The sequence below is a fragment of the Anolis carolinensis genome, chromosome 3 (assembly GCF_035594765.1).
Source record: "Anolis carolinensis isolate JA03-04 chromosome 3, rAnoCar3.1.pri, whole genome shotgun sequence".
In the NCBI taxonomy this organism is placed as follows: domain Eukaryota; kingdom Metazoa; phylum Chordata; class Lepidosauria; order Squamata; family Dactyloidae; genus Anolis; species Anolis carolinensis.
Genome location: NC_085843.1, coordinates 230,245,764 through 230,259,204, shown reverse-complemented (window position 1 = coordinate 230,259,204; position 13,441 = coordinate 230,245,764). Strand labels below are relative to the sequence as shown.

The window sequence follows — 13,441 nt, the reverse complement described above, 5'->3', positions numbered from 1 at the left end:
TGGGCTCTCCCATTATCTGGGCAACATGTGGAGGGGTATAGTCTTCCCATCAGGTTTTAAGTTCCATTAACTGGATTGGCAAAAGAGATCATGAAAGATAGATGCCCAATGAGGATGATCAGTTTGGCGTAAGTGGGAATGCTTTGAAATGCTTCCAAGAAAGAGATGTATAAAATCTTGCAGGTGTCACAAGGCACAGAAAGAGGGGCAAAGAAGCTGAGACTTTGGGACTGAGGCTGAGTCACAGACTAGACCAAGAGGACCCAGGCCCCTCCCTGCTTCCCATGAATATTCAAGACCAAGACTCCATTGCTTAGCGAGTTCCTATATTGGGAAAGTAAAGATAAAAACTATATATGCAAACAAATAGAAATGTAATAAAGCTGGGTGTTGGTGAACAGGAAACTATCCAGCAGCTCCTAGATAAATAGCACTTTCACAATGCAAAGTACACACAATCAGCACTGTCAATTCTGATGTGAGATTCATCACTTCCTCACCCTTGTCTTAGCATGTAGTCAGGGCAGTTAAACCAGATGGTGTGAACTGTTTGCTTAACAGCTGATTCTACAATGCAGTAGCACATTTTCAAGGTGCTGTATGCAAGACTGTCTTAAATAGGACACATCTGATAGAACCCCCTCCCCAATCTACTATGATACCTGTGAATTAAAACACTTACACCATCAGACTGAAACAACAGTTTTTACTGAAAGCAATGAAGCATAAACGTGTGAAATCCTATTACTTCTTAACAATTTATTTATAAAGTAAGATGCTCTTAGAAGTAATATGTGCATTAAAGAAATCATAAGGTTGAATCCGAAACATATGTTAAGCTGGGTGGTAGTAGGCTGGGGGAAGGATAATAGTGCTTCTATACAACTGGAACTTGATCAGTGACCACTTAACACATATAGAAAGAATGATCTGGAGAAAAGTACATAAGAAAAGGGAAAGGGAGAAAGCTGTGCATGTGTGTTCATACAACTCTTGCCACAGGACTCTTGGGGGGAAAAGATTGCCCACCCTAAGCCAAAGGGCACTAAATCCTTTTAAGCCTCCTTGACCCTTTTAACTTTACTACTAACTTACCTGGACTGCACTCTCTCCTAGAGCTTGTCGGATTTCCCTTAGAGTCTGATAGTTTTCTAGCAGGTGATCACCACATATTATGTCTACCTAGAAATAAAATTTTAGAATGAATAAAAAAGACATTCTCTTCATATGTAAGAAACTGGAATTGTAAAATTCTCCCTTTCTAAAATTGTTCTCCGTGTCCCTAAAACTGCTTTTTAAAGCTCAAAAAAACCAATCTGTGCATTTGGAAAAAGAGCTCTTCAAAACAGAAATGTATGCCCAGTTAGCAAGAATTGATTGTGTTAACTGTCACAACAAGCATCTATGAACATGGCAAATGTGCTGCTAAAGAGATTAATGGAATTTGATAATACCCCACAAATGCTTTGTAATTTGGTTCTTGTCAATAAAAATGTACCGATATTTTAACAATGCTTATAACAAATATTTCTTCTATATTTGAAGGGCTCAATTTGTTGTAAAAAGCACATCATTTTATAGCTTCTAATGTAAATGCAATCAAATCCATCAAAAATATCATGCCTGCAGTGAATATCCATTCAGAACAGGTGTTGTTATTTTATCACCGGGAGCAACTGCCTTAGCCCAACAGCATTTAAATTAAACATCAGGACATCAACAGTGCGAGTTCTCTGTGGGATAGTGCATTCATATAATCTGCAATCTGTGTCTTATCTGGCACCAACATGCCCCTAAGATACTGATTACTGCCACTGATAATCCTCTAAATGACTCTTTAGAAACTAACAGAATCACATTCTTCATTCATGCAAGCATTAGGGAAAACTAATTGCTTAAGTCACGTACCCTCCTTTCCAAAACATTAATTCCTAGAGGTACACCACTCTGGGAGAGCCATTTTGGGGATGGAAGAGGGCAAGAGCATGTCCCTTTGCTAGACAAGGAATGGATTGGTATTTGTTTTTAATATCTTGTCAGAGTGTGGTCTTGCCTGTCTTTAGTACTTCTAGGTGCAAGAATTTTGCCTGTCAAATAAAGGATGGATGTGCCTTCAACAAAAGTGGAGAGGTAAAGAGTATCAAGGGAGCAACAACTGGAGTTGTACAGGCCAGAGGGAGATACTCAGAGAAGAGATTCATAGGTGGGGGAGTGTAACAGGGTGCAGGTTGCCCTCAAACTGTCTCTCAGCTCAAATAGCCCAGAAAGTCTTGGTGATGCAAATAGTGCTGCTGAATTCCTGTTTGGCAAAATTTGATTTTGAATGACACTTCAACATCATTTGTATCAAAGAGATATGTCTGGATGAGTCTGGGGAGAGCCTACCAGGTTTCACTGTACTACCTACCCAGCTACCATTCCTGAGTCAGCCAAAGTGGTCTCACAGTTGCTGCTGAAGTCCACTCAATTTATTATACTGGGGAAATTCAGAATAAATGTTCAGGCTGTTCTAATTTGTAGATTGCAAAGATGTGGACAGGATAACTGGAGATATGTAAGCAACATCATGTTTTACAGTCAACTCCTGAGTTTCCCATTTACGTAAAAGGAGCAGAGGGAGACTTGAGTGAATTAAGGAAGTAACGTTTCTTTAAAACAATAGAGTTCTAGCATGCCTAAAGAAGGCAATTGTAAGGCTTCTTAAAAAAAACCAACAACAAATCTTTCCCCTACTATGGAGAATTATCAGCAAGTGAATATTTCACTTTTGGGCAAGGTATTAGAACACTCAATAAGCTACTGGGGAAAAGCAGAGGACAAAAGTCACACTGATGATGCAAACTGATTCTAGCAGAAAGGACGCTCAGCTATTGACTTGCTCTAAAGCAGGCATCCTCAAACTGCGGCCCTGCGGCTGTTTTGGCCTCCAACTCCCAGAAGCCCTAGCCAGCTTTTTCAATGGTCAGGAATTCTGGGAGTTGGAAGCCCAAACAGCTGGAGGGCTGCAGTTTGAGGATGCCTACTCTAAAGGAAAAGGAATGTTTCATGCTGCCCAATACATTAGTAGGAACATGGAATGTGAAAAGCATGAATCAGGCAAAAGTGAGATCTTGTAAAACGGAACATTTAAACATGACCATATTCAGACCAAGTGGATTAAAGTGGACAGGAATAGGACAATTAAGTTTAGACTCAAGTAAGCATCAGTGGTGGCTTCTGGCTCTGATGTTTGTTGGGAAATTAATCCACTCTGGCTTATATTTCAAGCTTTAAAAAATCTGTCTGAAGTTCTGATTCCCAAATAAGCCCAGTCTTTTTTAAACACTCCTTTAAAGTACAGCATAAACCTCAGGGCAGATTGACCATTCCAACTACACTGAAGCCAACAGCCTCCATCAGTAAGTATACATTAGGATTTCGCGCCTGTTCCATTTCTGCATCTGTTTTTAATTTTTAACAATAAGAACACATGAAAGTTTGTGTGCATTGATATTATAAATACATGAAGTGATACACGCACACACATATATATCTCAAGAGCAACATAGATAACTATGCATAAATTTTCACATATCCTTCTAATGAATGCAATTCTGCAGGCATTTCTGTGTGAAATCCCCCAAAGAAAGGATTTTATATACAAAGATCTCAACTGCACTGAATAATCTGGAGAAGTGTGAAGGACACTTGTATTGCAGATTGTCTGTTAGCTCAAAAAGTGAAAATTAGGTGAATACAATTAAAATCCAAACCAACTGAAATTCTCTATCCTGTCCCTGAAAGTCTTAAACAGTACTGTTTGCTTCTCAAAGGAGACACATTATTTACATCCCTAAATAACAATTTGCTTACTTTGTTTTCTGATGCCTTGATTCCAAAAATATCTGAGAAATGAACACCTGAAACACATTGACCTTTGTGATATGCATAGGAAAGAAAGTTGATAAGGGACCTGGTGAACCTACTTTTTATTCTAATAAGTCAACCCAAACTCTCCCATTTATTCTTTATCCTCATTGTGCATTTACTGGAAATGAGATACTATATTTGGCTTAATAATATTCATATTACTAGAAGAAGACACTTTAAAACCATGTTGTTCCCAATTATTTCCCCAAATACCATTTTCAAACAGTACGTGCTTTTAGACAGGCAAGTCACAAAGGAACACTTCTATAAATTGATTTAGAATCTCTAAAGCAGTGAATTGTAAATTCTGTTGTCTTTGCCACTCCTTTTCTCCACTGATTCTCATTATAGAAACATAAAACAAGGAAGGGAGGAGGAAGGAAAGATAAAAGGAATGTAGCAGCACTTTCCAGTGTGAAGAAAAAAAAAAAAAGAACGAGAGGAGCTAGAGATCTGTCAGTAAATATGCTTTTAAAACATGGTTAAAGCTTGATCTCATAGCAATTTTTCAAATTCAAGTTGAACAAAATTTGAATCCCATTCTAGGAGAAAGGTGGCATATAATCAATCAATCAACCAACCAACCAGTGGTTTTTCATCCTCTACCTTACTTTAAAACCATTAGAAACTAAGAGCCTAGTTTGCCCTATTATATGTTTTATGCTTTAGTTTCTTCCACTGTGCCAGCTTTTTGTTACTTGACTATGTAAATTTTAATGTATCAAACTTGGCTTTTCCAAATTTGGTCTTCTGAAAAGCATCACACGAATAACATAATTTCTTGCTATTACAAAAAGGATTTTAGCACATGGTGAGGGTAGCGTATGACAGAGTTATCCTATCCCACTGCATACCTGACAGCCAGGATCAAGATCCATCTTTCTGCAGAGGAATTTCTTCACATGGCCAACTGTTGCATCTCCTGAAACACGTATAAACTTCTTCTCGAGGGGCTGCAAGAAGGAGGCAGTGAAACTCATACTGTAAGATTTCTGCTCAATGTTACGAGAAATTCTAATCAAGATCGTTTACACAATCTATTCCAAGTCCATACATTATTAAGGCTGAAATCAATAAGTCTAATTGAACATAACATAATCATTTGTTTTTGACAAACTAAAGAATGAAATCAAAAGGTTAATGGGTTGTACCATTATTGTTCTTTCTCTTAATGAATGAAGACCACTTTAGTTGTTCTTTTGTAAGGTCACTGCCATCAATTTGCATTGTGCATACACCAAAATACAACAGACAGAAAACTAGCATAGGAATATAGGCTGCAACCTAATGTAATCAAAGCAATAAGGCAGGTGAATTGGAATGCTAAAAGGCAGTAAGGGATCAAAATACGGGAACGAAAGACTAAAGAACTGTGGTCCTAGCAGTATGTCATTTTAAACTACCAGAGACAAGAGCATACCTTTGCCCGTTCCTTTTATCATTTCTAGTTTGTCTTTAGGGCATAATTTAGTTTAATGTAATGCAAAGTTAGCAGATTTCTGAAAATCTAGGTATCTGTTCAAAAGTATAATTTATGTATAAGCAGCTAAGGAAGGAATTGTAGCACCCTCCAGATATCACTGGACTTCATTCTAAGCGTCTCTCACTTTTCTAGTTAGGATTAATGGGAGCTGTAGTCTAAATGATATGCAGCAGATTTGTTCAAGACTGGGGAGGCAAACAAAGATGGGATTTGCAACCAGACCATATTGAAGGATCAGATCCAAAAATGATACCTGTTATACCTGACTTCCCAAGACTGTGACTATAATTTCTGTTTCACATTGGATCTCATAAGCATTAATATACATTTCTAAACTTGCTTTCAAATTTTAAAAATAATCTTATTTTTAGTTGTGCTTGTGAAACTTTGTGGGCAGTTTAATATGTGGACAATTTACACAGAAGACAAACAGTCTGGTAATTCAATACTAACAATTCCCATTGTGCCTTATTGCTTGGTCATGCAAACTAATATATTGTACTTCCCTGTTTTTTAAAACCTTTCCTACTCTCCAGTAAATAATGGATTTATAAACAGAGTTTACTCCAGGATAGAATCACCTTTTCTCATAATGCAACATTTAATTATGATTGTTATCAAAATAAAATACAGGAAGATAGAATTTTAATAACATATTTACCTTAAAATTCCCAGAGAGATCATTACCTCTGAAAGAGAAATTAATTAATGCAATCAATATGTCTTACATTGCATTTGTATTTGCATCTCTTAGCTACTAAATCAACAAAATGCCATTATATATCAGCTATTATAAATGTTCCCTTTGGGGAAATCCGAGAGAGGCTGTATTCTAGTCACTGTTCAGAAAAGGAACGGTCATTTGATGTTATATTTTTTAAAAAGCTGCTCTTTGCCTCCACCTTTACTATGAGCACAGCGACCATCTTTTGAGGAATTATTCTAGTTGGAAATAGGAAGATAATGTGGAACAGAAAGGGAGAGAAGTTTATGCAAGGGACTCCACCCAATATATGTAAAGGCAAATGCAATAATGCCCAAAAATGTGAAAATGTATGTAGGATTCTCATCCGTCTCCTCAAGGATGGAGCCTCATCTGGACTTCCCCAAAAGCAAGCCTTATAAGTACCAATGTACCATTCCCTGGAATATCATTAATAAAGATAAAGAATGTGTCCACAGCTAATGTCTTATTGAATGGAAGCAACTGAGGTACGATCAGCCCCCTCCTTAATGCCTTTCGTTCGCAAATTAAAACCTTTCTGTGGAGCCAGGCCTTCCCAGACGAATGAAAATAGGCACTGCCAGTTTGATAACTTCTACTAATTTCTACTTTCTATGCGTTCATATTTGCATCATAAACATGGAATTTTCATAAACAGTGTGTTCGTGGATACTGGAATAAGGCCTCTTATTGAAAATCACGTGTCAAAAAGTGGGTCAGTTTCCACCATCACAAATTGCCCCTCTAATCCTCAGATAAGGTTTTCGGGGAAAACTTATCATTCACACCCTCCTGAACAATATAACTGGAAGAAATAGTATCAAAACAGTAAAACTGGACTACTGACACAAATTCTGAAAGAGCTTTACCACCTGCTACCAGAGTAAAAACAATATGGGATGAAGACAAAATTACACTTCTCAAAACATTCCAAAAGCTAAATAAGGAAGAGCAAACAGTAATAACTGAACGTCTAGGTGACCTACTTAACACGCTAAACAGTCCTTCGAATTTACCGACACCCTTGGCTCCTGCACTACAAGTCCCAACACACACCCAGAGAACCAAGAGTAACCAAATCTGCCAATGATCCTAGTGAAAACTGCCATGAATTTCAAAAGAAGCAGCAGACGAAGATAGATTCTTTCCTCAGTGTAGGAAAGCAGCTTGGCTCCAGCAGTCCAAACACAATAATTCCAAGCGCACAAACACCGTCTCAAAGAATGGTGGTAAAACAATCAATAAACCAAATGAGCCTTGCATGCAATTCCACAATGAAGATAAAAAATCAACAGACAGAGAATTAAAAACAAAAAACTGATCCAGACAAGAATACTTGAACTTCCTATATCTTGAATTTGATGAACTAGGCCAAAATGACACTACAACATGGGTATCTGACATTAAGCCTAGCCTCTCTCTTAAACATAATAAAAATGGCAGCATTAGCTGGGAACCTGATAAAATCACCACACTGGAAGACTGACTAAAATGCATAACAATCTATTCCCCAATTTGCTTACATGGAACTTAGCAGAGTGAGCAGGAAAATCTATCTGTTCACAACTGCAAGACTTTTTGGCTGAGAACTCAATTTTGGCCCTGCAGGAAACCTGGCTCCTTGCTTCAGACCAGGGGTCCCCAAACTTTTTAAACAGGGGGCCAATTCACGGTCCCTCAGACCGTTGGAGGGCCGAACTATAGTGTTTTTTTTTTTTTTGAACTATGAACAAATTCCTATGCACACTGCACATATCTTATTATGAAGTAAAAAAACAAACAAAAAGGGAACAAATACAGCCTCAATGTTAATAATAATAATCATCATAAAAATAATAAAGAGGGTTGGAAGAGACCCCTTGGGCCATCTAGTCCAAACCCCTTTTGCTTTTGTGCAACAAAACATAATCAAAGCACCCCTGACAGATAGTCACTCAATAATAATAATAATAATAATAATAATAATGGGATCTGCGCACATCATCCGAAAATACATCACACAGTCCTAGACACTTGGGAAGTGTTCGACTTGTGATTTTGTGATACGAAATCCAGCATATCTATCTTGTTTGCTGTGTCATAATAATAATAATAATAATAATAATAATAATAATAATAATAATAATAATAATAATAATAATACATCACACAGTCCTAGACACTTGGGAAGTGTTCGACTTGTGATTTTGTGATACGAAATCCAGCATATCTATCTTGTTTGCTGTGTCATACAATGATAGTAATAATCCATCATATATATCTCGTTTGTTGTGCCATACTCTGTCTTTGTGTCAATAATAATAATAATAATAATAATAATAATAATAATAATAATACCATAATTAAAATGGTTGGAAAAGACCCCTTGGGCCATCTAATCCAACCCCCTTCTGCCTTTGTGCACCAAAACAATCAAAGCATCCCTGACCAACATAATTCAACCACCTACTAACACAGTTAACCTATTTCTATAAGATGTGCCTCTGTATTCATTTTGGAAACTGCCACTGGATACATTCTGTGCAATACAAAACGAAGTGTGCCATTTTCCCCAATGTACATTTAATGTGGTACCTCAAGCAAGGTCTTAAGTTCCTCTGTGGCAGCGGTGGCTGGAAAGGAGCGCACGGGGCGGGCAAGGAGGCAGGAAAGGTGAGTGCCTTTCTCTTCTTGTTTGCCCAGTGCTTATGTTCCTTGGCAACAGCGGCAGCGGGAAAGGAGCGCGCGGGGCGAGCGAGGAGGCAGGGAAGGCGAGTGGCTTTCTCTCCTTGCTCGCCCCGTGCACTCCTTCCTCGACAGCGGCGGCAGGAAAGGAGCGCGCGGGGCGAGCGAGGCGAGAAAGCCACTCACCTTCCCTGTCTCCTCGCTCGCCCTGCGCGCTCCTTCTTCGGCGGCAGCGGCGGGAAAGGAGCGCGCGGGGCGAGCGAGGAGGCAGGGAAGGTGAGTGGCTTTCTCTCCTTGCTCGCCCCGTGCACTCCTTCCTCGGCAGCGGCGGCGGGAAAGGAGCGCGCGGGACGAGCGAGGAGGCAGGGAAGGTGAGTGGCTTTCTCTCCTTGCTCGCCCCGTGCACTCCTTCCTCGACAGCGGCGGCGGGAAAGGAGCGCGCGGGGCGAGCGAGGAGGCAGGGAAGGTGAGTGGCTTTCTCTCCTTGCTCGCCCCGTGCACTCCTTCCTCGACAGCGGCGGCGGGAAAGGAGCGCGCGGGACGAGCGAGGAGGCAGGGAAGGTGAGTGGCTTTCTCTCCTTGCTCGCCCCGTGCACTCCTTCCTTGACAGCAGCGGCAGGAAAGGAGCGCGCAGGGCGAGTGAGGCGAGAAAGCCACTCACCTTCCCTGCCTCCTCGCTCGCCCTGCACGCTCCTTCTTTGGCGGCAGCGGCGGGAAAGGAGCGCGCGGGGCGAGCGAGGAGGCAGGGAAGGTGAGTGGCTTTCTCTCCTTGCTCGCCCCGTGCACTCCTTCCTCGACAGCGGCGGCGGGAAAGGAGCGCGCGGGATGAGCGAGGAGGCAGGGAAGGTGAGTGGCTTTCTCTCCTTGCTCGCCCCGTGCACTCCTTCCTCGACAGCGGCGGCAGGAAAGGAGCGCGCGGGGCGAGCGAGGCGAGAAAGCCACTCATCTTCCCTGCCTCCTCGCTCGCCCTGCGTGCTCCTTCTTCGGCGGTAGCGGCAGCAGGAAAGGTGCACGCGGGGCGAGGGAGAAGGGAAAGGCCTTTTCCTCTTTCTCCTTGCCACACACATCTTTCTTGGCAGAGGAGGAGGGAGCTACTGCCCCGCGGGCCGGATAAATACCTCCGACGGGCCGCATGTGGCCCGCGGGCCGTAGTTTGGGGACCCCTGCTTCAGACCAACCAATCCAAATTCCTGGTTTTGTAGGATGGACAAAGCCTGCAATTAAAATGGCTAAATACGGTAGACCAAGTGGATGTCTAGCACTTCTGGTGAAGGGCGAACTAGGCTGGGCAGGAGAAGAAATAATTTTTAAAGATCTCCCAGAGCAGACAAATATTCTTACAGTAAAATTTTCAACCATGAGCCCATTACAAAAGAGTAAAACCATCCCCCCTATTGTGGTCAATTTTTTAAAAATAATAATTTGACAAATAACATCAGTGGCCAGAGGTTATGGATATCTTTAATATGGTGCTTGTTGTAAGTTTTTTAAAATTGTTTTATTTGATATCTCAATTGGGTTTTAATTGGGATATGATGTTTTAATTGATTATGTATTGCTGTTCAGTGTATTTGTATGAATTTTATATGCTTTACGCTGCTTTGAATCCCACCCACCGGAGAAAAACGGGATAGAAATGAATAAATAATAATAATAACAACAACAACAACAACAACAACAACTGATTTCAGAATCCACCTGTCAAAGTCCACAATTATGGACAAGTCCACGTGGTAGCATTTGATAAAGACACTGGATTTATTCCACCTAAACATTAGGAAGAATTTCCTGATGGTAACAGCTGCCTCAGGGTGTGATGGAGCCTCCTTTTCTGGAGGTTTTTAAACAGACACGGAATGACCATCTGTTGCAAGTGCTGTATTTCCTCATGACAGGGGGTTGGACTGGATGGCCCTTGGGATCTCTTCCAAGTCTATAATTCTAAGGGACTAAGAGGAAGAAGGCTCACAAATGATTTGCATTTTGGCAATCAGTTGGAAGGGTGGGTTTGTGGAATCACAAAGACTGTAAATGCTAAGGATGTATCTTCTTTGTTTATTTGTTTCTGCTTTGCTGAGCCTTTCTGCAACACTGCTACATGACAAGGCTAGACTGCGGACAAAGTCAGGCTCTGTGTCTCGAGGGGATTAATGTGCACAATTAAGATTTCACTCTGCCCATCAATTATGGACAATACTGTGTTGGTAGCCTCTGGCCTAATTAACTTGATGGTAAGGGAGTGCAAAGCTGTAGCTGCAACAAGAAAGGTGAGCTATTGGGTCTCAATCTTGCTGTTTTGAGTGAGACTGTTGCTTTCAAAGAATTCTCATTTTGTCCCTTAACATGCACCCTGGGGGTGAAAGAAAAATGAAAAAGGAGAAAAAGACAGGCATTTCTATTTTTGTTTTTTGGTTTTTGACTGCTGAAAAAAGTAGGATGCTAAATTGAAGAAGGTAGGATGAGCAGTAGGAATTTGGTAGGAAAGGTCCAAAAGAGCTAATACTCAGAGAAGGTTCTCATAGACGAGGCAAAGAAGAAATTGCAGGTTGTATCAAAGGATTAATTCCTTTACTCATATAATGTCATGTGTCCTTGTCTCTCCTGAGTTGCATAATAACTCACTCCCCGCCTCCACCATGCCCCAAGAAGCATCTGTCACAGAAGGGACAAGTTTGTCTTGTAAAGATGTAGCAGGCAATTAATCTTCATACTGTCTGATTTCAACATAATTTTAAAAAACATGTTATTTAGCTTATCACAGCATTTCAACACTGCTTCAAAATCCTACTATCTCAGATGAAAGCAAATAATGCAGCATAGTGTCATTATTATATTAACAATATCAACTTTCAAGATTTAGATCAAAAACTTCATGTCAATAAAGTATTTATTGTAAATTTTAGATGAGTGCACGTTGAATAAATGTTATTAAAAACAATGGACCAGCTTAAATGTACATATTTTGGCTCAATAAACAATTACATTAAAAATTATATCTTATACTTCATTGTCTTACCATACTTTTCCTCCTGGTAAAATGCCATTAACCCACAAAGCCTTCAATTATATAAAATTTTTCAATATTTCTGAATCAGAAAGCTATGTTTGACAGGATCAAAACAAGCTGAGGTCTTGAAAGTGATTTAAGATCATGTTTACTTCTGATACTTCCAGCTTCTTAATACAGAAGAAAAGGAAGCTATGATAAACTGAACACTACTTGGATTAATTCTATGGCTGATGCAAGGATAGACTATTCAGACAGAAAGTTTGTGTATATTTCTGCTTTTCGATCTGAGATATGTCCAAACCAGACCAGTATATTCCAATTGTACATGGAAAGATCTCTTAATTATGTAACTAGCAGCTTTTGCATTGTCACAGAAACAAATAGCATCATTACAATGTTAATATAATCTGACAACATTAGCTTTGGTTTGAAGCATTCTATATTAGGAAAAACAGTCAGCTTGATTTTAGCAGAGCTACACACGTAGTTTAAAGCCTTGCAGACCTGAATTGCTATATTTAGCTCTAAAAAGTCTCTGAAAGGCTGACGGCATACGTGCAAGACTGAGAGCTGAGTGGAACAATCATAAATGTAATCAACTTTAAAATTGCATTTCAGAACATTAACTTCCTTTTTGCTGATAAAGAGACCTAAATGTACAGACAAGAATTTTATCTTTCAAAACGTTTTAGCTCTGTTGCTTTATCTATATCCACATCTAAAAGATGGACAAAAAAGTTGTTTTATCAATTCTATTTTCCATTCCTGAATTAGTTACTCTTATTTATTTTCATTACCACTGGAAAGACTTAACTGCTGGAAGATTTAATTCGGATGATTTGAAAGCAGTTAATTATAAAATTATTCCTATGGATTACCATTTTAAAAGTTATTCCTGCAGAAATATTATAAATGACTTTAAATACATTTTTAAAAGGTAAACATGAAATTCCTTAGAATATAGTTATACAAAGGTAACAAAAGTTTAAATTACCCTTTTTCTGTTGAAAGCACAATGACTTGGATCCATACACATATCAAATAGATACACTAGCTATGTATATAGACCGCCTTACAGAATATTAAAAATATCAAGTTAGCTATGGCTAAACTAATTCTCTTTTATTTCAAATAAAACAAACACTGGGTTCGGTTTAGAAGCTTTTGTTTCATTATTTTGTTAGCTGTTTTACCAGAGTGATTTAAGCACCATGGAATAATTAGTATGAAATTAGTATGAAGGTATTAGACATGAATACCTTCAGCAAAAAAAAAAAAAAAAAAAAATCACTGATTTTTTTTTTCTGAAAAAGGCAGACAAGTACATCCCACAATAACCTGTCTGACAGATTAGCTTTAAAAAGGGGGAAAAAAAGAAAGAAAAGAAAGCTGATTTTGTAACCTGTAACCCAATTCTTGGACCAGCCATATGAAACTACAATACCACAAAATATAAAGTAAACAAATGTTAAAGGAACTACATGCTTGCATATGTCAACATTAATAACCTTTCGGTAGGTATATGTATCAAATGTTTAAAAATAAAGATTTTCAAAATGGGAGTAATTTTGTCATTTGTATGGATACATGCCTTCAGGTTGTCTGTCAGTTTATAGCCATCATAGCCCATCCCCTGTAGTCTGAAGATTCA

At 39.3% G+C, this 13,441-nt stretch overlaps 1 protein-coding gene across 2 annotated transcripts in view; it reads right to left on the bottom strand.

Annotated features, from left to right (window-relative positions):
• Positions 1 to 13,441, bottom strand: part of pcgf6 (polycomb group ring finger 6) — a 32,131-nt gene that overhangs the window by 2,707 nt on the left and 15,983 nt on the right. For both annotated transcript variants that reach the window (XM_008106577.3, XM_008106579.3), the window contains 3 exons: positions 6,054 to 6,081; positions 4,764 to 4,862; positions 1,096 to 1,182 (listed from right to left, as the gene is read on the bottom strand). In XM_008106577.3, the coding sequence (XP_008104784.2) occupies positions 1,096 to 1,182; positions 4,764 to 4,862; positions 6,054 to 6,081 (214 nt within the window). The remainder of the gene's footprint in view (positions 1 to 1,095; positions 1,183 to 4,763; positions 4,863 to 6,053; positions 6,082 to 13,441) is intronic.